General features: G+C 42.4%; 3 protein-coding genes across 4 annotated transcripts; 1 reads left to right on the forward strand and 2 right to left on the reverse strand.

Annotated features, from left to right (window-relative positions):
- The first annotated feature begins 6,418 nt into the window (after positions 1-6,418).
- On the forward strand, positions 6,419-7,973 carry il17a/f1 (interleukin 17a/f1). Its single transcript, XM_046307890.1, has 3 exons — positions 6,419-6,540; positions 6,845-7,086; positions 7,424-7,973. Exons 1-3 carry the CDS (start codon positions 6,508-6,510, stop codon positions 7,662-7,664), a joined length of 516 nt encoding a protein of 171 aa, XP_046163846.1. The 5' UTR covers positions 6,419-6,507; the 3' UTR covers positions 7,665-7,973.
- Positions 7,973-13,137, reverse strand: LOC124001244 (stathmin-4-like). Of its 2 annotated transcripts, XM_046307889.1 has the most exons (7): positions 12,939-13,129; positions 11,118-11,178; positions 10,853-10,942; positions 10,430-10,635; positions 10,022-10,213; positions 9,598-9,615; positions 7,973-8,683 (listed from the first exon to the last, which is right to left on the reverse strand). In XM_046307889.1, the coding sequence occupies exons 2-7, from the start codon at positions 11,128-11,130 to the stop codon at positions 8,675-8,677; spliced, it is 528 nt and encodes a 175-aa protein (XP_046163845.1). In that variant the 5' UTR covers positions 11,131-11,178; positions 12,939-13,129; the 3' UTR covers positions 7,973-8,674. The 2 variants fall into 2 exon arrangements, with proteins under 2 accessions (XP_046163845.1, XP_046163844.1); XM_046307888.1 differs by lacking the exon at positions 7,973-8,683 and having other exon boundaries at positions 8,706-9,615; positions 12,939-13,137.
- A 6,462-nt stretch (positions 13,138-19,599) lies between these two features.
- Positions 19,600-24,516, reverse strand: gpn1 (GPN-loop GTPase 1). Its single transcript, XM_046307887.1, has 13 exons — positions 24,251-24,516; positions 23,878-23,971; positions 23,520-23,626; positions 23,354-23,391; positions 23,136-23,214; positions 22,949-23,043; positions 22,734-22,779; positions 22,391-22,537; positions 22,109-22,191; positions 21,991-22,030; positions 21,822-21,912; positions 21,553-21,663; positions 19,600-20,321 (listed from the first exon to the last, which is right to left on the reverse strand). Exons 1-13 carry the CDS (start codon positions 24,428-24,430, stop codon positions 20,230-20,232), a joined length of 1,203 nt encoding a protein of 400 aa, XP_046163843.1. The 5' UTR covers positions 24,431-24,516; the 3' UTR covers positions 19,600-20,229.
- Between the last annotated feature and the right edge of the window lie 776 nt (positions 24,517-25,292).

Consider the following 25,292-nt stretch of genomic DNA (forward strand, 5'->3'; position numbering starts at 1 on the left):
GTTAACTGGCTACAAAGTAACCTATGCTTACATGGCAAAATTATTTTGTCTACCTGGCATTTGCATCAATCCAAGTGGTCATTTGTTTTTCAAACTTAATCTCATTGTGCTACAGAAACGCTAACCAAACAGTGCTACAGGGATGTGTATGGAAACAAGACAAGACAAATGGATATACGAAAGTTGGAGCGGCGATGGCTAGGAAGCCGGTGACGTCGATCGCTGCACGCCGCCCGAACAAGGAGAAGGGCTGACTTCGGGAGAAGTCCTGACAGTATGCCACTGTTTCTCATTTAATTTTTCACCCAGGGCGCCTCTCCTTTGCCCGGGCAGGCCATTTAGGACATTTTGGGAAAATTTTTAGTATACCCACTTCTCCAGGCCCACTACACCACTGACTACAACCTTTTAAAACAGACAAAGCAGCATATTACTGTTCATTATCCTTGGATTTTTGAAGCTGACGGGTATTGTACTGTACAGTACATTACTTTCCTTTTATGGACCTACAAACTTCCTGTGTCTTTCCTGCTGGCCCTGCCTCTTACTGTTATGTCACAATCTGTGTAATGTGGTTCCTAGCGTCCTCTGATGTGGTCTGGTCAGACTGTGTAGAGGTTTCATTCTTAGTCCGCTGCTGTGACTCAAGAGATACTTACTTGTGGGAAGTGTATCAGCACTTCTGTGACCCCATTTTATCTAGAGAGAGGAGGTGTGTATGTAGACAAATGCAATGCTTCTGATATAACTGCTACTCATGATACAATAAAATACAACATAGAAAAATAATATGATATACGCTACCTTTCAAAAATGTTGGGGTCACTTAGACATGTCCTTGTTTTTGAAAGAAAAGCTATTTTTTTGTTAATTAAAATAACATCGAATTGATCAGAAATACGGTGTAGACATAAAATGGCAGATTTTTAATGGAATATCTACACAGGCATATGGAGGCCCATTATCAGCAACCTTCACTCCTGTGTTCCAATGGCACGTTGTGTTAGCTAATCTAAATGTATCATTTTAAAAGGCTAATTAATCATCAGAAAACCATTTTGCAATTATGTTAGCACAGCTGAAAACTGTTATTCTGATTAAATAAGCAATAAAACGAGCCTTCTTTAGACTAGTTGAGTATCTGGAGCATCAGCATAACAGTGGGGTCGATTACAGGCTCAAAATGGCCATAGACAAAGACTTTCTTCTGAAACTCGTCAGTCTATTCTTGTTCTGAGAAATGAAGGCTATTCCACGTGAGAAATGTCCAAGAATCTGGAGATCTTGTACAACACTGTGTACTACTCCCTTAGTATCTGCAAAACACCAGGCTCAACGTCAGTGAAGAGGCGACCTTGGGATGCTGGCCTTCTAGGCAGAGTTGCAAAGAAAAAGCCATATCTCAGACTGGTCAATAAAAATAAAAGATTATGATGTGCAAAAGAACACAGGACAGAGGAACTCTGCCTGGAAGGCCAGCATCCCAGAGTCGCCTCTCCACTGTTGACATGGAGACTGGTGTTTTTCAGGTACTATTTAATGAAGTTGCCAGTTGAGGACTTGTGAGGCGTCTGTTTCTCAAACTAGACACTAATGTACTTGTCCTCTTGCTCAGTTGTGCACCGGGGCCTCCCACTCCTCTTTCTATTCTGGTTAAAACCAGTTTGCGCTTCAGTTTCTTGGCAATTTCTCACATGGAATAGCCTTCATTTCTCAGAACAAGAATATACTGACAAGTTTCAGAAGAAAGTTATTTGTTTCTGGCCATTTTGAGCCTGTAATTGAACGCACTGTTATGCGGAGCAGCACAGGGGAAACCAAGAGCAGACTCAGAGAAGGAAACAGGGATGAATGAACCAAGGTATTTATTGTAATACAGGGAGAGATGAAGTGCAGATCCGGGGAAGCTCGAATGAGTTGTAGGAAACCAGATGTGGAGGCTGAGGTTGGAGTGAGCTGGGTTTGGACAGGGTAAACAGGTCCGGAGGGGAATCGAAGGGAGTGATGGTGAGCCGAATCCAGAACAGGGTAGCAAGATGTGAAACAGGAGACAGGAACAGGAGTCAGAGCGGCAAAACAGGAGTCAGAGCGGCAAAACTGAACAGGATCGGCAAAACTGAGTCAGAGCGGCAAAACTGAACAGGATCAGCAAAACTGAGTCAGAGCGGCAAAACTGAACAGGATCAGCAAAACTGAGTCAGAGCGGCAAAACTGAACAGGATCGGCAAAACTGAGTCAGAGCGGCAAAACTGAACAGGTTCGGCAAAACTGAGTCAGAGCGGCAAAACTGAACAGGATCGGCAAAACTGAGTCAGAGCGGCAAAACTGAACAGGATCAGCAAAACTGAGTCAGAGCGGCAAAACTGAACAGGATCGGCAAAACTGAGTCAGAGCGGCAAAACTGAACAGGATCAGCAAAACTGAGTCAGAGCGGCAAAACTGAACAGGATCAGCAAAACTGAGTCAGAGCGGCAAAACTGAACAGGATCGGCAAAACTGAGTCAGAGCGGCAAAACTGAACAGGATCAGCAAAACTGAGTCAGAGCGGCAAAACTGAACAGGATCGGCAAAACTGAGTCAGAGCGGCAAAACTGAACAGGATCAGCAAAACTGCAGTGAGAGGATGAACAGCTTCAGGCAAGGAAACACAGCAGGATACAGGATCTTAAATAGCTAGAAGCATGACTGACTGAACAGAGATTACGATCTGGCAGAGTGGAAGTGGAAGACTTAGTATTTGTAGAGTTCTTGATTGTGGAACGGGTTGCAGCTGGTGGGGATCTGCTCTGACTCCAGCACACCTGTCTCCAACCACACAATCACACACACAGAGAGGGAGAGGGAGAGGGAGAGTGTACTGGGGGAATGGCTGCAGGTCAAGGAGATAATGGATGTCCACTAGGGCTGGAGCAGATGTGACACCCACAAACGCTGATGCTCCAGATACTCAACTAGTCTAAAAAAAAGTCCAGTTTTATTGCTTATTTAATCAGAATAACAGTTTTCAACTGTGCTAACATAATTGCAAAAGGGTTTTCTAATGATCAATTAGCCTTTTAAAATGATAAACTAGGATTAGCTAACACAACGTGCCATTGGAACACAGCAGTGATTGTTGCTGATAATGGGCCTCTGTACGCCTATGTAGATATTCCATTTAAAATCTGCCATTTCCAGCTACAATAGTCATTTACAACATTAACAATGTCTACACTGTATTTCTGATCAATTTGATGTTATTTTAATGAACAAAAAATGTGCTTTTCTTTCATAACAAGGACATTTCTACGTGACCCCAAACCTTTGAACGGTAGTGTATATAAAGTGACTAACCAAAAGTCAGGAAAGTGCAAACATATTTGTGCCCTGTTCTAAGCTCTTGATTGACCGCCACAGATACACAAGTGTAGCCTTTTCCTGCAGTCAAATGACCTAGTAGCCTCATGGGTGGAATGTTATTCATATTTGTTTTTTTACTGTGTTTATGTGTCGGTTTAGTTAAATTTCAGTCTTCTGTGATGTATATAAAGTGTCAAATTGGGATGCAAACTCAAAATTATGGTATAGGTGTCTTCTTTTTTTAAGCCCATAGCCATGTGTGTGAAGTGTATACTTTCGTTTCAAAGTAGGTTTGTTTATGACTACCAATAAACACTCTGTGTGATCCTGATTTAGCCCAGTACAGTAAAATGTTAATCGATAAAAATCAATAAAATGTTTTTGGGTCTCCCCCCGTGGTTCCTGGATATTACTTAGCCCACGCTGGTTGGCTGTTAGCGGAAGAGGAGGAAGCAACTTCAGAGATTCCTGGATGTTTAGAAACCCCCATGTAGGTTAACCATGGCCCTGACATCCACATTTCGACTGACAGTGGTGTCCTAGATTGTGATGACAGAACAAATGGGGGAAACTAAGTCCTAGAAGACCTGAGCCACATCAAAGCCAGTCAAGCCTTAATGAAGAACCTGAACTCGCTCCGAGATCCCTCGCTTTCCATTGCTTCAGCTCTGAGACAGCGTAGTATAGCTTTTTATGTATATATGCCATTTAGCAGAACTGGATATCAAATTGTTTTGCAACTAAGAGAATATGACGCTTTGTTTCAGGAAGGGCTGTAAATGACCCACCGAAAGATTTTTCTTGTCTCTTAAAATGAATCAAACCAATGTGTCTGGCTTGAACTCAGTTCTTTGCTGTGACCCTAGGCCCGCTATTTGGGACGTACTGTGTTAGGGTTCAACCTTGTACAGTGAAATGAATCATTCAAGACACATCTACCGATGTAGGATCTAAATTTGAGCCAATTCTTCTACAGCAGGAAAATAATCCTGCAGCAACAGGAAATGTGAATTATAATGTGGATTATAATAAATTGACATATTTTGTAGGGGTTTTCATGAGGGAAAATCAAGTCTGACATTTTAAAATGGGAATTACAAACTTTAGAAGCCATTTTAAACCTCAAATATACGACAAGTGTGCATTTCCTGCTGTCCAAGAGTGATCAAACTAGGATCCTACACCTGTAGTAGATATGATATACCATGAATAGTTGGGAATCTACCTTTGCTGTCTTTGTGTAAATGCCAATAATACAAAATGTAACCGCATTGTCTCGATATCATGTTCATCATCTCAAGAGGGAAAAAACGAAACCATGACAAGGAAAGAAATGGGAGGATGGAAACTCACAGTGCTGTCTATCTGAACCCATGGTTACATAATGATCGGCATGATAATCCTGGCCAGTTGCTGGTTCTATTGTGTTCTGAGTATTGAAGTGTGGGAGTATCAAGAGTAAGGAAGTGTGCAGTGTCTATATACATATAGTTGTATTATTACTAGGATACGATTTTAACTTTGTGTGTGTTATTTTCCCAGGACAGTGAAAATCTCACAAAAAATGTTGATATCAAATTGCAGAAAAAACAATAACTACACACATCATCATTTGAATCACATTGTTTAAGCACACAGTTTTGCCACACACATCATTTTAAGCACATTACCAAATTAATTGAGTTGATCTAATATAATATAGTCAACAACAACAAAAAGTCAGTTAGCCTCCTATGGCCATGACAATCACACGGCTTAACAATGGCTGTTTAAACTGACGTACTGTCGCTGTGACATAGACATACATCTTCCTACCTATCAGAACTATTGACACGATCTGGCACATAACCATACAACTGGCTGGTTGGCAAATGTCAGTATCAAATGATTTGGCAAACGCATTGTTGAGCCTTACATAACACTAATGATATTCATGATAATACTTGTCATTAACAGTCTTTTGCAAATGACTTTGTCATGGAACAAAGTCATCTGGCCTATTATGTACCCCAAAAAGGACTTGAAATTCCCAAAATATGACAATAAGATTTCAGTAACGCTTTACTTGACACTCGGTATTCTAACACATTATGACACAGTCGTAACCATGTCATATGTCATAACAGCTGACATAACTTGTCATAAACTATCATAATAATTACGTTATTATATGTCTGGTTATGACACCTATATAAGGGTGTCAAACCCCACATTTATCCAAATAATATGTTTCCCTACCAAGAAGTTCCCTTTTGTTTGTAAGTTTGTTTCTTAAATCCTTTCTTGTTGTTTTAATGAATTATTTACAGTCATGTTTTCTTTCATCATATGTCAAACCATTTGTAGGAAATACACTTTATGACACTGTCATGAATCATTATGTGTCACTTTACTTGGACGAAGTATTATGACCATCATATAATCATATAAGCCAGAGAGGTCTATCATGTACATGCCCTTATGTCAATCATCAGTCAAAAAAGGAGGGTGTCTTGTCCTGCTCCTGATTCCTGCTCCTGCAGTCATCCCAGTCATCAGCCACAGAGCATTGGGGTATGTGCAATTACAATGATAATTGAATATGGTCAATTCATATTTTTTGTATATGACATAAACATATTGTTGACACGTAGGCTATATGGTGTAAAGCAATGTTTTGCCCTGTGTGGTAGGTTTTGTGGGTTTTGACACTCTTATGTAGGTGTGTGTCATAACCAGTCACAATATAACACAATATACAGTATTTCACAATAGGTCTAAAGATCTGTGTCATGACAGTATTATGAACATATTAAAACAGGTTATGGCAGGTTATGTCAGCTGTTACGACACATTATGACATGGTTACGACAGTGCCATACCGTTTTATGACGCTGGGTGTCAAGTAAAGTGTTACCAAGATTTCCGTAGATGACAGCAGTAACTGCGTGCACTACTTTTCACGCTGTGTGGTTAGCTAGTAAGCCTTAAGCAGAGGATGAAAGGCAATCGCAGCATCACAGGAAGTGAAACTTCTGAGTAGACACACAGCCACTACAGTATAAAACCTACAGCATCACCTCAGACAACATGAACAGAATCAGAACACGGCAGCAGTGAGACAACCAGACCAAGGCTACAACACAGCAGCGACCTTTCACTAAGGACGACAAGACGAACAAACAAATCATGGGTTCTACTTCAAACGTACACTTTTTGATGGTAAGTGATTACTTGAGTGTCTTCAAGATATCAGCTGAGTTTGCCACTGGTGTCTGTATCTGCTGAGCAAGAAGTTGAAAGTTGTTTTAAATCGTTTTTTCAGTTCTGTCGTTTTGATTATCCGTTTTACCTTAATGGGTTCATAGTAGAGTAAAGATGATGTTTTATGTTTTGCTGTTGAATTTGCCTGGCTCATAGTGTAAATCAGCAAACACATTTAGCAACAAATTTAGCAAAACTGTCCTATATATATGCCTTCATTCAGAGGTGATACCAGGCCATCAACAGTCCCTCTGTTCCTCAGGTGCTGTGTTTAATGGGGTTGTTGGTGATGATGATGATGACGGGTGCAGAGGCTGCCCCCCACGTCCATCCAGGGTTGACAGGGAGACGCTCACAGAACAACCTTCAGGGACACAAGAAGCCTGTAGAGCCTTCAGCTCCAAACACAATAACTGTCCCCCTGCACCTGGACCCGAGCGACTTGATTCCTTCCCGCCCCGTCAGATCCATTGGGAACCACTCCATCTCCCCATGGACTACCAAGTGAGGACCTGCAACGAGCTTACATAGACACCATAGAAATACCACAATACACACAAACTTTTTTTTATTTTTGTATATATATTTTTATATGCCTTTCAAAATAATAATAATACATTTTATTTGAGCCTTTCAAAATACCTAAGGACACTTACGGAGTAAGGAATAAAATAAAATATGAAAATGCTATATGCTTATATGAAATATGCCTTTCATACCTTTAGGAACCTTGCTTGAAAAAAACGTCTGAATTCTCAGCTGTGCTCTGTTGAATACATTGTGATCTCTAATATCATCCTCTCCCCTTCTCTTTCTATCTCTTCTCTCCCTGTCTCTCCAGCACCACCTATGATGAGTCCCGCTTTCCCCAAACCATCTCGGAGGTCAGGTGCTCTCTGGAGGGCTGTCTGAACGTCGCGGGTAAGGAGGACAGGTGCCTGGAGTCCAAACCCATTTACCACCAGATCCTGGTCCTGAGGAAGGTGATGGGGAGCAAGGACAGATACTACTACCGGCTGGAGGCAAAGATCATCGCGGTGGGCTGCACCTGTGTCAGGCCTAGCATTGAGTACCAACAGTAATGATATCAGTGCGGTGAGGTCAAGCCTGGTGGTGCAGCTGGTTGGGCCGTGAGTGTTGGCAATACCAAGGTTGTAGGTTCGTTCCCCACATTCATTGAAAGTATTTGGGTGTTAGTTTTATGGAGCTTTGGCTCTATGTCATTGAAAGATCGATTTGAATAATCAAATATGGATATATTTTCTATTGAGCTTTAAATCACAAAATTAATTATGTATTTATTCAGTATATGGTTCTATTTATTTTTGGGTTATTTAATGTATTGGATGATATTTTGGTATTTATTGAATAAAGAAATTCACATGTTCAATTCAAAACAGAACTCCTTTAATTCTCTTTTGGCATCTAAAATAGAGCATCATTTCTGTACATCAACATGCAGCCACATCATTCCCTGACCTCCATTCGCTTCAGTAGATTTACAATGATTTTGGCTCCAACAGACTCAAGTTTACAAACCAAACTCGTAAGGACATTTAAGTTCAAACCTTGCCTGCAAGTGTGAGCTCAAAGCAAAATGTGTGATATCAAAGTATTTTTACTGAAGCATACACACTCATGCTCACGCTCATCCTTACGGAAACGCTCACACTCACACTCACACTCACACTCACACTCACACTCACACTCACACTCACACTCACACTCACACTCACACTCACACTCACACTCAGACCCACCGTTGGCACTGTTGGCATGTCAGCAAAGCACAGAGAGAATCCTGAGCAGAACACTGAAGAAGGTAGCAATGACGTCATCCTTTGTCATATGTTTCAGCTCGATCTTTTAATATTTTTTGGTGTTGTACTGATCAGTTCCTAAAGCAGGGCACACTGACCAATCCGCTTCAGTCGTTGACATAACCACTTCTCTCATGTGTCATCATTAGAATCTCATAGTCTCAGTCTTTTCTCCAAACGACTGAACCCAGAGGGCTACAGTCTGAACAGGCTGGCGAACGCCCTTCAAAATGGCTTCCAAAATAAGTTCAGCTCGTGTTGTGATCAGGCCGTCATGAAACCTACAACACAGAGTTCAGAGATAGGACAGTTAGAAAAGACACGAGCGCACACACGTGACTAGTGCACATGTAAGTAAGCATACAAACAACAAGGGTCTCTTATACAGATGTTGTACTTTTTTAAATTGATATTGAGTGACACATCACATACATCTGTAACTGGTACATATTAGTACAAACAGCCTATTCCCCTAATAATCAAATCTACTATATCTGAAAAAACACCAAAGAAACTAGCCATGCACAATCAACACTACACTACTCACCACAGTGAAACACAACAGCCATTGACTACAGAATAAATACAGAGATAATTAACGCAAATAGGAGCTTTCCTATTTGAGATAGATATAAATTGCGAAGTCAGTAGCATCAGTATGCCATTCAAATACTATTTATGTACTGTACACAAGCTAACATGCCAAAAAGTGGTGAAAAGTGTAACAAACATTATGTGTAGAATGCTTTAAATTGAAGTATATGTGTCAGTGATTTTATTGACCAGAACTTTAAAAAAGTAAGCTATGTTTAGATTTCTTGCAAATAAGAATGTGTTCAAGGTCTATTATAAATACCCAGCTTACAGAATGTATAATTAGCTACTAAAGGATGCATAGTGCTCTTATACTCCGCTACACTCAAGAGCAATACAAAACTACATCTTGATTTTCCGTCTCTTCAGGAAACCGCCTTGTGTGCACTTCTCCTACTTCAACTTCATCATTGTGGATTCTCGTCTGTCAAACAAATCCCACGTCCATTTTAAGAACCTGTCATGCTAGTCTCTTTATCTTGTCTCTTCTCTTCTCTCCTATTCTCACGCAACAAAACAGAGGCACCACGGGCTCTCTTTCTTTGTCTCCATCTCTCTCTCTCTACCCGCTCTCCTCCTTGTGCTCTCTGTTTTTCCTCACCTCCACAGCGTGCTTGTCCTGAAAGAGAGAAACACAGACACCACTCTTTAGACTTCCCGTCTGTTTTATATCAACAAAATAATGGTCAGAGGTAATGATATTCTATGGATGGACTAGTCAGTAGAGTGTATCTCAAATGTGTCTTGATTGTTTCTCAAACCAGCTACATTACATAGAGGTAATACACAGCACTCTGAACTTTAACATCACAAAAAATAAAATATCTTAACCAAATAGAACTATTCTGACAGAATATTGATGATATTATCCATGACAGAAGAAAAACAAACAGAAAACAAAGGAGATAGAGTTAGAGTTGGGGTTAATTCCATTTCAATGTTCATCAATGTAGTTCCTGTATTGATTGAATTGAAATGGAATGGACCCCAATCCTGCCTTGGGTATCAGCTGAGTGTAACTCTACCTTCTCCTGCAGGCGTTCCAGCATGGCGGCCAGGTGTGCCTCCCGTTTCTCCTTGTTGTGCTCCATGCGCAGCTCCATGCGCTCCTTGGCCAGCCGAATGAAGTTGTTGTGTTCCTCCAGGGCCTTCTGGGCCACCTCACGCTCGTGTTCCCGCTTCTCAGCCAGGTGCTTCAGTAACTCAGCCTCCTGGCACTAGGGTGTGATAGAGAAGGGTAGAGGGAGGGGTGAGTGGATGATCAAAGACCAGAGTCGCTATCTCTTCAATGATGCAAAGCAGTCTTGCTCAACTCTGCACACCTGACTCTAAGAATTCCATCTCCCCATCAAACTGGAAAAATTATATTCTGAATTTGGTGAACATTCCCATATCCGCCTTTCCCTCTTGACCCCTGACCTCTGACCCCTCACCTTTCTCCTCTCCTCAGCGGCGTCCAGCTTTCTCTGGATCTCTTCCAGGGAGGGCTCCCTGCGTGGAGGTGTGGTGGCGAGAGGGTTCGGACCCCCGTCAAACGAGGGGGGCTTCAGGATGACCTCGAAGGCCTGGCCGGATCTCCTCTTGTTCAGCTCAATCACCTCCATGTCCCTGATGATGCACAGATTCAGGTCCACCACATCTTCAGAGGGTAGAGATTAAGAAAAGTGTGACATTGTATAAAGGAAGGACCCAAAGGAAATAGAATACCAATGAGGGGGCTGGGTGCCATTTGTGTAGCTGCATCAAAAAACAATAATTATAGTAAGCTGATTGCTGGCTCATTGAATGAAATGGCTTCTATGGTGTGTTGTGGGACTTGCAGGTGGATTGTGGTCAAATTGTGTAAAGCTATTTGCCTTTCTTGGTGGGCTTTTCTTTGGCTTCAGGTAGGATGCAGGAACAGAAGATGGACACTAGAGGGAGCTCCCGTATCTTGTCTCTGTAGGCTGCAGGGGAGAGAAGACCATTAGCATGAATCTCCCTCTCCCTCTCCCTCTCCCTCTCCCTCTCCCTCTCCCTCTCCCTCTCCCTCTCCCTCTCCCTCTCCCTCTCCCTCTCCCTCTCCCTCTCCCTCTCCCTCTCCCTCTCCCTCTCACACACATGCAAACACACATACATTACCTGCGAGAGTCATTCTGCCTCTTGTTTATCTTCTAAAGACACTGTGGTGAATCAGATAGTCCTAGAAGAGGAGACAATAAAAGTTTATTAACATCAGACCCTGCAATCTGCAAACACACGTTAAATCCCTGTACAGCAACAGAAATCCACTACCATTACAATAAAACGGACCATTGTGAACTACTGTAAAGCCTTTATTCAAACCCACTCATAGAGAGCATTTGAGCCCTTACGCTTGTCACAAAAAGAGAGAGGGAGGGGTGAGGAAGAGATAGAGAGGAGGATGGGGATTGGGTGAGAATACCATCTGCATTCTGCTGCAGAAGTGACCTAACCACTAAGCTCTCTCTCTCCTGGTGATAATAAGGTGGACAGATCACACATGATCAGAGCATGATGGTAGACTTTTGTTATATAACTAAACAACATACAGGCCTTATTGTCTACAGCAAAAAAAAGGAGAAAGTGATGGATGGAGAGAAAAGGAGATACTTGATAATAACATCATAATAATCTTTCCATTTGTGTTGTCTCCTGCTCTTCAAGCTATCGCTGTGACTCAATTGTGGTCGATTCCTTTCACCACAAAGACAACAAAAGAATCCACCCACAGAGAATCTGAATATTCTCTCTCGCACTTTCTTTGCATTTCTCTCCTCTCTCTTTCTCTCCATCCACTCCTTTCTCACTGGCCCCTAATCTTACACACTTACACAAAGCTACCTCGCAAAACAGTAGCTAGGCCACTAGGCCACATGATACATTCCCCTTACATACTCAAAACCTTCAGTCATGACTAACCGCAGGACTACTGTTCCACCTTGAACATTGCTGTTGTTGAACCTGCCTACTGTGAGGCTTGACTGCAGAAAGAGTCTGCAATATACTCAATCCTTCACCTACTTGAATTCAACATGCTTTTTTATGACTTAGCTTCCTTTTTTCTATGAAGTGTCTTGTCGCCTGTCATATTGTTTCCTCGATATTCCTGAGTGAGTTTTCACGCCGTGTTGAAAGAACAGGAAGGCACCACACAGGGAGAGAGTAGGAGGAGTAGGAGGGAACCAAAGGCCCGTACACTACCCTGCACACACACACGCACGCACCACGAACGCACGCACAAGCACACTTCCTCCCACCGTGTAGATGAATACACACATCGTACAGATTTCATTATCACCGGTCAATCACAATAAAAAAAGGAATCCCATAGTTATCACTGATATCTCAATCCTAATCTTAGACTCACAATCTCCTCATTGCATAACCAAAGTCATCTCATAGTCATCTTGTACTGATCATCAACCTCCTCTTTCTCACTTGAAGCTATTTCTTCAACAAGTAAAGCATTTTGTACTAAATGCATAATAAGTAACGCACACTGTATGAATTGCATAAACTGCATGTCTGAGAAGCAAAGTCACTTTACAAAATCAGCTGGGACAGACTGTTTCTTGTTGTTTCACTACATTTCAACCCATCTGTGGATAATCTGTGCAGCCAGACACAGTGCACATGCACACACTCGAACAACTGAGGTGAGGTAAACTCCCCGTGCAACTCGGGTGATGTCATAGCCAATGCTGCACAGAGAATGTCCATCATCTGTGGCAGAGAGGCATCCCATGCATGCACTCTGTTTTCTGTGGCTAAAGCCTTTTCAGATATAAGACAGAACAGTCTTTAGAGAATGCACAACATACACACTTAAATTAGAAAAATATACAAGAAAACAGCTTTGAAATTAATATAATAGGACTATATACAGGATGCAACATCTCATATTTTTGTTTGTTGTTTCAGTAGTTTTGATGGACTCACCCTGTGCTGAGCAATGTTGGTGGTACTCTCCCTTTATTTCTTTATCTCTCTTTCTTTCTTTCTTTCTTTCCCTCTCTCTCTGTCGTTCTGCTGCTGTTTGGGCTGCTCTCTCAGCAGCATCAGCACCACAACCAGCTATTACTGCATGACATCACCTCCCAGCCATCCCATTGGCCCAGAGGACTCAAGGCCCCTGATTGGCTGGAGAGATGGTGGAGGGAAGGGGATGGGGGTAATGTGGAGGAGAAAAGAGCTGGGGGTGAGGTTGTGTTCTTTAGCGTGTACTGAGTGGAGGCCAGCTGCAAGGATGGATACATCCTAAATGGAGAGAGGAACAAGATAATAGCAAATAGGTGGATAATAGCACAGTGACCAGGCACAAAGGATATGTAAGGACAGATGTTTGTCACAGCAGTTCAATGCATGTAAAGATGGGAGACATTAAAAAGACAGAGAAATTAAGGGGGGGTTGCAGGAAATCAGGTTTAATACTGCAAAAAAAATTCTCAGCCTCATGGCGAAATGTGTAGAAAATCAGGAAATTTGCTTTAAAACGCCAATATTTTCTCTTAGTTACATGGCAAAATGTGAACAAAAGCATGTGATGAGCTATAAAACAGCTAAAGAAAATGTCTCTGTCTCTGTCCCATAACAAAAAGTGGAATATTGCAGGAAATTAGCATTTATCTCTCTGCACCATGGCAAAATGTGTTGAAGTGTAGTAAGTTCGCTTATTTTCCCAGAACAAACAAAAACCTCGGAGGTCGGTCCCTCAGAAGCACTAGTTCCAGCCCTGATCCATGAGTTCATAATTTCTTGATAATTGAGTGAATGAAAACACTGGTCATGTTGTATGACACTGAGCTGAAGTACTGAAAACAGAAACCATGAATTGAGCACAAAATGTAAGTCGCTCTTCTGATGAAACAAACATGTGGTTGAATTTATTCAGCTACTGTGACTGTTGTCTTTTTGTTGTCTTGGCCGTATTATATATCTCGGTGGCGTGTGAACTAATGGGTTATAGAGCAAACAACTCAATTATCTCAACACAGGTTGTAATATGGCTTTTATCCTGGCTTGGCTTCCCCAGTGATTTTACCCCACGAACCTCTACTGGTCAGAGATAATTTTACAGTGCTTTGGGAGTCTGATGGCGGTCACTGACTGAAACGTTTCAGTGATTTTGCATGAGCATTGCATAGTGCTTTTCCTTAACTAGGCATACATAGCACTCTGAACAAAAAGTTAGATGCAAAATCAGATGGGAATAATGTTGAATTAAGTGGCTGGTTGTGACTGGTTTGAGTCAGTCAGATTTTAGCAGTAAATGTCAGATCTATTACTGTCAGAACCGAGGGATCTGTCTCATCATTTTCAGTTTCAGAGCTCTGGATGACTAAACAACACTCACCTCGCAAACAGCCCTGTGTGGATCAGCCACTACCCACACACACACACACACACACACACACACACACACACACACACACACACACACACACACACACACACACACACACACACACACACACACACACACACACACACACACACACACACACACACACACACACACACACACACACACACACACACACACACACACACACACACACACACACACACACAAACACAAAAACACACAAATACATACACACACAAACACAAAAACACACAAATACACAAATACACACACACAAACACAAAAACACACAAACACACACACACACACACACAAAAACACACAAATACACACGCACACACACTCACTCACTCATGTGTGCACACAAACTGTGTCTGGATCAACTGCCTGCATGCTTCCTGTGTAAGCAGCCTGTTGACGGCTCTTTAAAACGGTCCACCTGTTCTTCTGGTTCTCCTACAAGTGTCTCAGTTTTAATATTATTTCAATAACAGGACCTGAAATGAAGTTGAGATATAAAGGGTCTTTTTAAATAGCGATCAATAAATAATTCCATAATATAATGGAAACAATTACTTAACATGCAGAGTGTGCAGGTTTTATTCCACCCCAGCACCATTACTATTAATCAGAAGTGTTAGTAAGTGCTGGGATGGAGCAAAAACCTGCAGACCCTGCAGCACCGTGGGACCAGGACTGTCAACCTCGTACTGACAATCTTTAGGCTTGTGTGAGACTCCACAGAGCTAGATCCCCTTAATAAACGACATGTCCCATGATGCCATGCATGGAAGTGGTACCTGGAACAGAACACTGAGTGCTCGAAGAACATCAGGAACACAGACTCCCAGCACAGCCATGGCATCAATCAGTGTTCGCAGAATAAACAGGAAGAGACTAGTAGCTGAAGAAAAAAGGGATAAAGGCAAATGTGATACTATAGGATGAAAGGAACCTGAGCTATCCACCAATTTACGTCAAACACATTCTCTAGACATACAAAGCCGCATTTCTGTGTGAAGACTCACAAGCATTAATAGCGGGAAACATTCATATTAATGATCGTGCCCTCAAGGCGAGACGTCAGGTGCATTCGAATGATGTCGTAATACATTAGCGCTGCAAGGCAGGAGGATAAGGGCAGGGACTGTGGAGTGCAGCAGCTCAGGGAGGCAAATAAAACAAACACATTAACAATAGAGTGCAGTAGAGAGAGGTGGTTTTATTAGCACAGGGTGCATTGTTATTAGACACAGAGGGGGGAGGGATCTCACCAGCCCAAATGATGTCATGCAGCTGCATGCCAGCAGAAGAGTCGTGTGCAGAGAGAGAGAAAGTGAGAGGAGGAGAAGGGGGGTGCGAGTGGGTGCTGATGAGAGAAATGTGTGGGCTATGAGTAGAGGAGAAAGGTACAGTACAGGATGCAGATAGAAAGAAGAAAAGGAAAGAGAGAAGGAAGGAAGGAAGGAAAAAGAGGGGGTGGAAGTGAGTGGTAGAGGTTATCAGTGGAGGAACCGAGCCACGGCATTGGAGGCATTAAAGAGAATGAGGGAGAGAAGAGGGAGGACGTTGCTTGTATAACACCTTTCCATTGTCTATCACTGCATTGGACTGTCTTACCCCTGCAAAAGCCGAAGAGCAACCCCATATACCTTGAGTCAGTGTAAAACAATGACATAAACATTCCTAGGAGAGGATGCAGTGGGGGATGGGAGGACGAGCAGAGGAGAGTAGACGACGATGTGTTTGCAAGGAAAGCCTCATCACCAGTATCCCTTCAGTGATGTCATTTCCAGCCAATCACGGGAGCTCCCTTTCCTCTCTCTGCAGATGCAGTACATGCATCAGTCTCATCGTCCGCATAGATCACATAACTAGACACAACAAACAATAAGAGGACAATGTCACGAGGAAGGCAAGGCGTTACGTCACTAAAATGTAATAATCATTAATAACAGACGATGCAGCAACAGTCATGTTTGCACGAGGTGGGGTGGGGACGCACATGGTTTTACAGTATATCTATAGGTGTTGTGAGAGGGAGGGGGGACGCACATGGTTTTACAGTATATCTATAGGTGTTGTGAGGGGGGAGGGGGACGCACATGGTTTTACAGTATATCTACAGTATATCTATAGGTGTTGTAAGGGGGAGGGGGACGCACATGGTTTTACAGTATATCTATAGGTGTTGTAAGGGGGAGGGGGACGCACATGGTTTTACAGTATATCTATAGGTGTTGTGAGGGGGAGGGGGACGCACATGGTTTTAAAGTATATCTATAGGTGTTGTGAGGGGGAGGGGGACGCACATGGTTTTACAGTATATCTATAGGTGTTGTGAGGGGGGGGGGACGCACATGGTTTTACAGTATATCTATAGGTGTTGTGAGGGGGAGGGGGACGCACATGGTTTTACAGTATATCTATAGGTGTTGTAAGGGGGAGGGGGACGCACATGGTTTTACAGTATATCTATAGGTGTTGTGAGGGGGAGGGGGACGCACATGGTTTTACAGTATATCTATAGGTGTTGTGGGGGGGGGGGACGCACATGGTTTTACAGTATATCTATAGGTGTTGTGCGGGGGAGGGGGACGCACATGGTTTTACAGTATATCTATAGGTGTTGTGAGGGGGAAGGGGGATACAGGTTTGCAGTGCTACAATCTGTTTGTAAGGAGTTGGCACATAGTGACATTGGTTTACGGTAAAGCTATTAATTTACCTTAGTATGGTGGGACAGACTCTTGTGACAGACTTAATCATAAAAATCTTTAATTGTGTGTGTGTGCAGGTAGGGGCTTGCAGGTCTGCAGCAAATCTCTAGGTGCTGTTTGGGGAGTTGGAGTGGGGGGCTTGCAGACCTGCAGCAAATCTCTAGGTGCTGTTTGGGGAGTTGGAGTGGGGGGCTTGTAGGGCTGCAACAAATCTCTAGGTGCAGTTTGGGGAGTTGGGGTGGTGGGCTTGTAGGTCTGCATTGAGCCTCTGTGCAGTGGGATGAGCTCACTGCGTCAGTCCTGTGCTGTTGACCACTCACCCATACCAAACAGCACCATCCATTATTCATTAGACTCAGTCGTCATTCCTCTCTCTTGCTCATTATACAGCCTCTGTAGTGATATTAGAATTTAGGGTTTCAATCAATCAATCAATTTACCATTTGAAAGACCTTAGGGCAGGAAGGAGTTGAAGAGAACACACACAATGAGACCAAGCAGAATGTATGCCAATGTTTATGTCATTGCCAGTAATTCCAAGCATTTATTTTATGTCAGTAAGAATGACATCATGCTGTATTCCAAAGGGGCAACACACATCCTGAATCCACTTTACCCTCCTCACATCAAGCCCAGAGGATGACATCATAAGAACAAGACTCAATGTTGTAATGGGGGCATGAGTCATCCTGCTAAGCGAGACTGCTGGACCAAAGTTACCCTAACAATAAATGAGATGAAATCAGTTTCTGATTCAATCTTTTCTAATATGCCTGCACGCCCATATGATGTCATCTTGAAGAATGCATGTCGCCATTGGACACCACAGATCCTCTTCAATGAAAACGTTTTATTAAGGTTAGGTCTTTGTTATGATGTGAGAAAGGAAACGTGAAGGTAAGTAAATGTATCAAACAGGAACCCCGAAGGGTGTATCACAGCTAATGATAAGCAGCAGGTAGCCTAAGAGCATTGGGCCAGTAACCGAAAGGTCGCTTGGTTTGAATCCTCATGCCGACTAGGTGAAAAATCTGTCGACGAGCCCTGGAGCAGGACACTTAACCCTAATTGCTCCAGTAAGTCGCTCTGGATAAGAGCGTCTACTAAAACGTCAGATGTGATATTGCATGAAAAAGACAAGTCAGCCATGATTTGCACAGACAAAAGATCATGACATTTGACCTTATTCACTACCTCCCAAAGAGTTCACTTGCATGCAAATGTGATTTCTCAATTGTAGTTACAACATTGTTCCCATACTTGTGTTCAACTTTGACACATTATTCTGCTTTTTACTGTAGATATGTAACGACTAGTAGGCGTTTTGACACTTTCCCACTGAGCTGTGAATTCCTCTCAAGAAATCCTATTTGTTCCCTGTGTGTGTGGCGACATTTCTAGCCCACGGGCTGAGAGGAGGGGCGCGGAGGGTGTGTGAATGTTCTTGCAAATGCCATCGCGGAAGTGAGTCACCATCACTGGAAGAACACAGGGACACAGGAGGCGTCTGGCTGCTGCTATTGTTTGTGTTGCCGCGACAACACTTTCATCTCATCAGGGAGACGGTTTGTGTTTATGTGAATCTGTGTGGTAAGACCCACTCATCTTGAACAAATGGAGGGAAACGTTGGCCTTTAAGACTGAGGTTTGTGATAAAATACTCCCCTGTATCTGTTGGGCTTTCTGTGCTGCTGCAAACACGACTCAGCAGGCATGACTCATGCATTGGCATTACACATATAGCAGGAATATACAATAAGCAGCCACAGCAGCAGCTATCAGAGCAGATGAAATCTGCATCTACCTTACAGATCTGTAAACATTGAATGGTTAGGGCCGAATGAGTTATTTGGGACAAGAGAACTCAGCGATGCAAAGCATTGAAGGGAAAGTTCACCCATTTTTACGTGGCCTTATTTTCACTCTTCAGCACATCCGTGTTTGAATGATGTCGTTTAAAACAACTAAAATATGCAAATAAGGATTTATGGGACAGTGCAACATACAAAAAAAATCTAAATGTAGCGCAGAAAACAAAATCCACAATGATATTCTGATGTAATAACATACGGTTTGGAGTGTTTCAGCATTTTATATAACATGCCTAGACACATTTTCATAATGCATTGTAGTCTATGGCAAGTGATGACTCTAAAGAGAAAAAAAACTAAAAAACATTTGGGATATCACCTTGAAGCACAGAAAGAATTAAAATAAGGCCACGTAAAAATGAGTAAATTTCCTCTAACAAATGTGTTTTAATCTGTAAACTCATATGCAGTCATTCTGTAGGCAAATGATGCCATACCCATTTGAGCAAGGTAAAAAAAGACTGTATTTTCAGTCTTCACAGAATACCATTCTGCTGTATTTGTGAATGCCAGTTTGATTCTTAGGCCAGATGGTGAGAAGGCGTAGAATCCAGAATATTCCGGCTATCCACCCCCTCTCACCCCATAGTTTCATTCACATAAGGCAGTGTGCATCTCACGAAGCCACACATGACTAGGCTAAACACATTCATAACCTATTTATTTAGCTTTTAAAATTGAGAAAAAAACACTACAGGACTTTAACAAACATGAGCACATTTGCACTAAAACAGAAAACAAAACTGATACAAAAATATACACTTCAAGGACTATGTGACTGTTAAAGAGCATTACCCAGATAGGAATGACTTACAGGTGTGTGTTCTTCCACTGAAGAAAAAGCTTCATAGAATGAACATACAATATGCAATAAAAACAACTTAAGATAAAATTATAGGATACAAGTACATTATTCCATCAGCCATTACCTCAATAACCCTCCCTTATAAACAAAAATGAGTCTTGAGCTTCTGACAAAGAAATACAAAACAAGTGGTTCACTTTTCCCAACCCGTATGCAAAAATATTGTCCTTAACTTGATAAGTTGCAGTTAGTAAGATCAAACAAAAAACCTACATAACACTTGCATTCACAAGGAAGAATATTAATTTAAGTCCGAGTTGAACTGCAACACTGCTTCAGTCCAATGAAGTTCAGCACTTGTGAAGAGGGTACCAGTAGGCATGCAGGTGGGGATAGAGGTCCCAGTATCCAACACACCTAGGTGTATCTTAGTAATCTAAAGTGGCATCCTTACAGGGTCCTCCAGACATCATTGAGACTTCCTATTTCGTACCTGCACCACTTCTTTCCTCTCCTTCAGGAAGTTCCCGAAGGCTGTGCCCTCCTTGCTCTCCTCAGTCACTGAAAGGGATGATATGTTAAGTCAACAAGGGAACTTACACTGCTCAAAAAAAATAACACATCCTAGATCTGAATGAATGAAATATTCTTATTAAAATACTTTTTTCTTTACATAGTTTAATGTGCTGACAACAAAAATCACACAAAAATTATCAATGGAAATCAAATTTATCAACCCATGGACGTCTGGAAATGCCACCCCACACCATGACTGAACCACCGCCAAACCGGTCATGCTGGAGGATGTTGCAGGCAGCAGAACGTTCTCCACGGCGTCTCCAGACTATGTCACGTCTGTCACATGTGCTCAGTGTGAACCTGCTTTCATCTGAAGAGCACAGGGCGCCAGTGGTGAATTTGCCAATCTTGGTGTTCTCTGGCAAATGCCAAACGTCCTGCACGGTGTTGGGCTGTAAGCACAACCCCCACCTGTGGACGTCGGGCCCTCATACCACCCTCATGGAGTCTGTTTCCGACCGTTTGAGCAGACACATGCACATTTGTGGCCTGCTGGAGGTCATTTTGCAGGGCTCTGGCAGTACTCCTCCTGCTCCTCCTTGCACAAAGGCAGAGGTAGCGGTCCTGCTGCTAGGTTGTTGCCCTCCTACTACGCTGACAGACACAGCAAACCTTCTTGCCACAGCTCGCATTGATGTCCCATCCCAGATGAGCTGCACTACCTGAGCCACTTGTGTGGGTTGTAGACTCCGTCTCATGCTACCACTAGAGTGAAAGCACCGCCAGCATTCAAAAGTGACCAAAACATCAGCCAGGAAGCATAGGATCTGAGAAGTAGTCTGGTCACCACTTGCAAAACCACTCCTTTATTGGGGGTGTCTTGCTAATTGCCTATCATTTCCACCTGTTGTCTATTCCATTTTCACAACAGCATGTGAAATTGATTGTAAATCAGTGTTGCTTCCTAAGTGGACAGTTTGATTTCACAGAAGTGTGATTGACTTGGAGTTACATTGTGTTGTTTAAGTGTTCCCTTTATTTTTTTGAGAGGTGTATATTGCCAGTATTTTTGTGTTTGATCATATTTTTGTAACAAATCTTCGCTTTCCACGCAAGAATCAACAAATCATGATTAGGCTTGTTTTTAGGAATGCAAGGATGTTATTGGTTAAATCAATGAAGTCGCTTTGGATAAAAGCGTCTGCTAAATGGCATATATTATTATTATATTATGATAGAACCTTGAGGCCACTCAAAAAGTTTCTCCCCTTACCATTGTGATCTATGTCATCCGTGTCGCTGTCCTCCCCCTCCTCTTCCTCATCCTCATCAGGGTTACCACGGTTGAAGATGAGATCACTTCGGCCCGCCACATCAGCATCCTCTGGAGGACAGGAAGCGACATTTTGTTATTTCTTTCACAGAAAACCGGTCTCATGTACCTGAGCCAAGCATAAAATACACAACGTGGGATCTCTTACACAATCAAGCACGTAATGCATTGGGGGGGGGCCACTCTCTCGCTCACAGGCACACACACACCTGTCCGTGAGGTCGTCTCCATGGCAACAGCTCCCATGTCCTTCCGTAAATGCTCCATCTGCTCCTGCTGCTTCCTGCTCTGAGCATCAGCCTGGAGGGCATACCAGGACCGTCAGAGAATGATAGATGCTACGTGTCTGCACGGGACATTTGGTATTTAAACACTCACCAGTTCTTTATGAAGTCTTTCATATTCAGGACGATAATCCCTGAATAACACAAAACAATGAATTGTCATACAAATATTAGAGACAGTGGTGTGTTTGCAGAGCAGCCCCCTCACTCACGTCTCGTACTCCTTTGCGGCCTCTGCCACCTGAACAAAGAACTCGTCCAATCCGCTGCCTGTGACTGCAGACACACCCACAACCTGCATATGAAACAGACGTGACCAAGCAGAGGGAAAACTCGATAAACTCTCTCAAAAATGCACAGAAACACTTCCCCTTAGACTGATGTAAAAGTCCAACAAAACTCATGGAATAGTGTCTCAAATACACACACAAATAATACTAGTTCTCAGAAGTGTGCACTGAAGTAGCATACGGTATTGACAGACAGACACATACCCGTAAGTTGGAGTAGAACTCATCCAGCACAAGGCTCATGGAGCGCGTCAGGTTGCTGACGTAGGACGTCTCCTGGTTCAGAGCGTCCTGGAACACCTCAAAGTCCTGCATCCACTCCACCGCAAAGCTGTGGTCGATTATGTCTGTCTGAAACCACACAACACAGACATGTACCAAAATCTGTGATTTGTTATCTCTGTATTATTATCCCCCCCCCCCCCAAAAAAAACATATTTCCTTTGAGCATGTCAACACTTACAGACCTATAGTTTTTTTCCCCTCATTCAGTAATTCACTGTTACCAATATAGTGGTTTGATGAAAGTGTTCCAATCATTTCCTACCTTGTTCATGATGACAATGAAGGGCAGCTTTGTCTTGTACAGGATGCTGGGGGGGGGGGGGGGGGGGGTAGGGGGGGACACAGTCACAAAGTGAACAAACAAAAGCACCACACTATTTCTTTAATTGCCTATATGTAAAATATTAAATTTGTTCAAACCAATTGTGGTTTTATTTGACCATCAGAAAGTAGCTAGTGCTCCCTTCAGTGTCAGACCTGCAGGCGTAGAGCATGTTGGACATGAAGGTGACTGGGTTGACGCTGCGAGACGTGTCCATCACGTAGACCACCACACAGGGGAAGGAAGAGGCCTGGAAACACATTCACACCAAACAGATCACAATTATGTTGCAGCTAGTCATATCTTTAGGCCTAAACGTTATAACACATTACTACTACACACCAGAGTTTCAGTGATGATGGTTCCAGACGCCGACCAGGTGAACACTTCTATCTGTCCAGGAGTGTCAATCAACACATATCTGTAGACATAGGTCAAAGGTTAGGGCAGGTAGGTACACACCAGAAGAGGGGATGGCTAAACAACAGTACAATGCTGTACTAACTATGCTTCTTCTATGCTTACCAGGAGTACATCTACTAACTTTCAAAAATACTTACTGGTGATTGTACTGTTTCTTCTCAATGAATTTCATGACCTGAGAAGGCAAAACAGGAGATTTTGATTCATAATATCCAAATTGTGCAAGCAATAATAGTGACATCTATTGGACAGTCGAGGTGTCAACTACACGTCCTGTTATAACAGGAAGAGAGTTGGGCCTACCTGATCAAACCTCGTAGCAAAGAGATTCAACGAGGTGACGATTCCTCCATTAGGACCTAGGCCATATTGCTTCATCACTTCTTTGTAATTCACTGTGTCACGGATATCTACAAGGGGACAATAAGCAGCTATCAGTTACTTATTAGCCATGGTTGGTAGCTAGCTAGCTAATACAATAATAGTGTCGTGGGATATCGACATATTTACAATTCTTTAATTCTATCAATAGAATACCAAGGGGAAAAAAACATACCTTTCTGAACAGTCAACACATTAATGATAGGTAAGAAGTATTACAGTATCAACATGATGCCAGACACATGCATAGTTATGCATGGTGGTCTGAATGATTTCTTACCGATGTTGGCTGGGAAAGGAACTTCATGCACCGCAGGGTCGAGGTTGATAACATATGGAGGAGACTTCTTGGTGTGAAGATGAGCATTGAGTCGCTGTGAGGAAACAACGTCAGCTCTAGCTAGGTAACATGAGCATAGGTAGCTAAGTTAGAACCCAGATGTCCGTGACTTAGCTAAAATATACAGTTTCCAAACTGCTTGACTAAATAGAAAATAAGAAAAATACTAAATTCCAGAATACAATTGTGCTTAGTTTGGTTGAGCTAGCATAGCTATGTCTCATACACCGTACTGGTAACGTTATCTAGCTAACTTACCCAGCCACTGTAGTGCTAACAGTTAGTTAGCCAACATTAGCTCGTTTTAGCGTACCTGCACAAAAGTCGTTTTTCCAGACCCTGCCATGCCAAGCACTATGAGACAAACGGGTTTCTTCTGCGAAGCATTTCCCGAAGTAGTCTCTTGTGCTGAGTCGCGATTGTCGTCGCCTCCTCCATCGTCGCATTCACCCCTTTCTCCTTCTTGACAAGTGCTCCCAGACGCAGTAGCCATGCTGGTTGTTGGTAGAGACCGTTGCTGTGAAGTAGTAGAGTCTGTCGCAAAGGGCCAGCTTGTCTTTCTTATTTCCACCACTAAGTGATGCTCTTATCCAATCTTTTTGTTTCCGTTTTCTCCTTCAGCGTAAAAAAAGGAAAATGCTATTCAATGACGTACAGTACTTAAGTAAAATACTTTAAAGTACTGCTTAATTAAGGAGTTTTTTGGGGTAACTTTTACTTCACTACATTCCTAAGGAAAATAATGTTCTTCTTTCTCCATACATTTCCCCTGACACCCAAAGGTATTCGTTACATTTTGAATGCTTCGCAGGACAGGAAAATGGTCTAATTCACACACTTATCAAGACAACATCCCTGCTCACCCCTACTGCCTCTGATCTGGCGGACTCTCTAAACACATGCTTCGTTTGTAAATAAATGCGTTGGAGTGTGCCCCTGGCTAGCCATACAATTTTTACAAAAAAAATTTGAAACAAGAAAATGGTGCCATCAGGTTTGCTTAATATAAGGACTGTGAAAGTATTTACTTTTACTTTTGATACTTAAGTATATTTTAGCAATTCAATTTACCTTTGGATACTTAAGTATATTAAAAACCAAATACTTTTAGACTAAAATTATTTATACTTTTACTTTTCTCAAGTAGGATGTTACTGGGTGACTTTCACTTTAATAATTTCTATTAAGGTATCTTTACTTTTACTCAAGTACGACGACAATTGGGTACTTTTTCCACCACTGTTACTATGGGACATCTGGGGATATAATTTGAATATTGAAACAATGTTGCAAATGTCAGAGACAAACAAAGTTTATTCAAATCTCTGCAGTTGAAATGTTAGTCTAAAAGAAAT

This window comes from Oncorhynchus gorbuscha, linkage group LG17 (assembly GCF_021184085.1).
Source record: "Oncorhynchus gorbuscha isolate QuinsamMale2020 ecotype Even-year linkage group LG17, OgorEven_v1.0, whole genome shotgun sequence".
Taxonomy (NCBI): domain Eukaryota; kingdom Metazoa; phylum Chordata; class Actinopteri; order Salmoniformes; family Salmonidae; genus Oncorhynchus; species Oncorhynchus gorbuscha.

What these genes read in the sequence shown, in the direction of transcription:
- il17a/f1 (XM_046307890.1), top strand. Translation starts at nt 6,508, where the DNA reads ATGGGTTCTACTTCAAACGTACACTTTTTGATG. An exon ending in CAAACGTACACTTTTTGATG is followed by an intron (nt 6,541 to 6,844) that starts GTAAGTGATTAC and finishes TCTGTTCCTCAG; the next exon opens with GTGCTGTGTTTAATGGGGTT. An exon ending in ATCTCCCCATGGACTACCAA is followed by an intron (nt 7,087 to 7,423) that starts GTGAGGACCTGC and finishes CTGTCTCTCCAG; the next exon opens with CACCACCTATGATGAGTCCC.
- LOC124001244 (XM_046307888.1), bottom strand. An exon ending in AGAAAAGCCCACCAAGAAAG is followed by an intron (nt 10,636 to 10,852) that starts GCAAATAGCTTT and finishes TACCCTCTGAAG; the next exon opens with ATGTGGTGGACCTGAATCTG. An exon ending in TGGAACGCCTGCAGGAGAAG is followed by an intron (nt 9,616 to 10,021) that starts GTAGAGTTACAC and finishes TCTCTCTTTCAG; the next exon opens with GACAAGCACGCTGTGGAGGT.
- gpn1 (XM_046307887.1), bottom strand. Translation starts at nt 24,430, where the DNA reads ATGGCTACTGCGTCTGGGAGCACTTGTCAAGAAGGAGAAAGGGGTGAA. An exon ending in TCCTTTCCCAGCCAACATCG is followed by an intron (nt 23,627 to 23,877) that starts GTAAGAAATCAT and finishes GTCCCCTTGTAG; the next exon opens with ATATCCGTGACACAGTGAAT. An exon ending in AAGAAACAGTACAATCACCA is followed by an intron (nt 23,215 to 23,353) that starts GTAAGTATTTTT and finishes CTATGTCTACAG; the next exon opens with ATATGTGTTGATTGACACTC.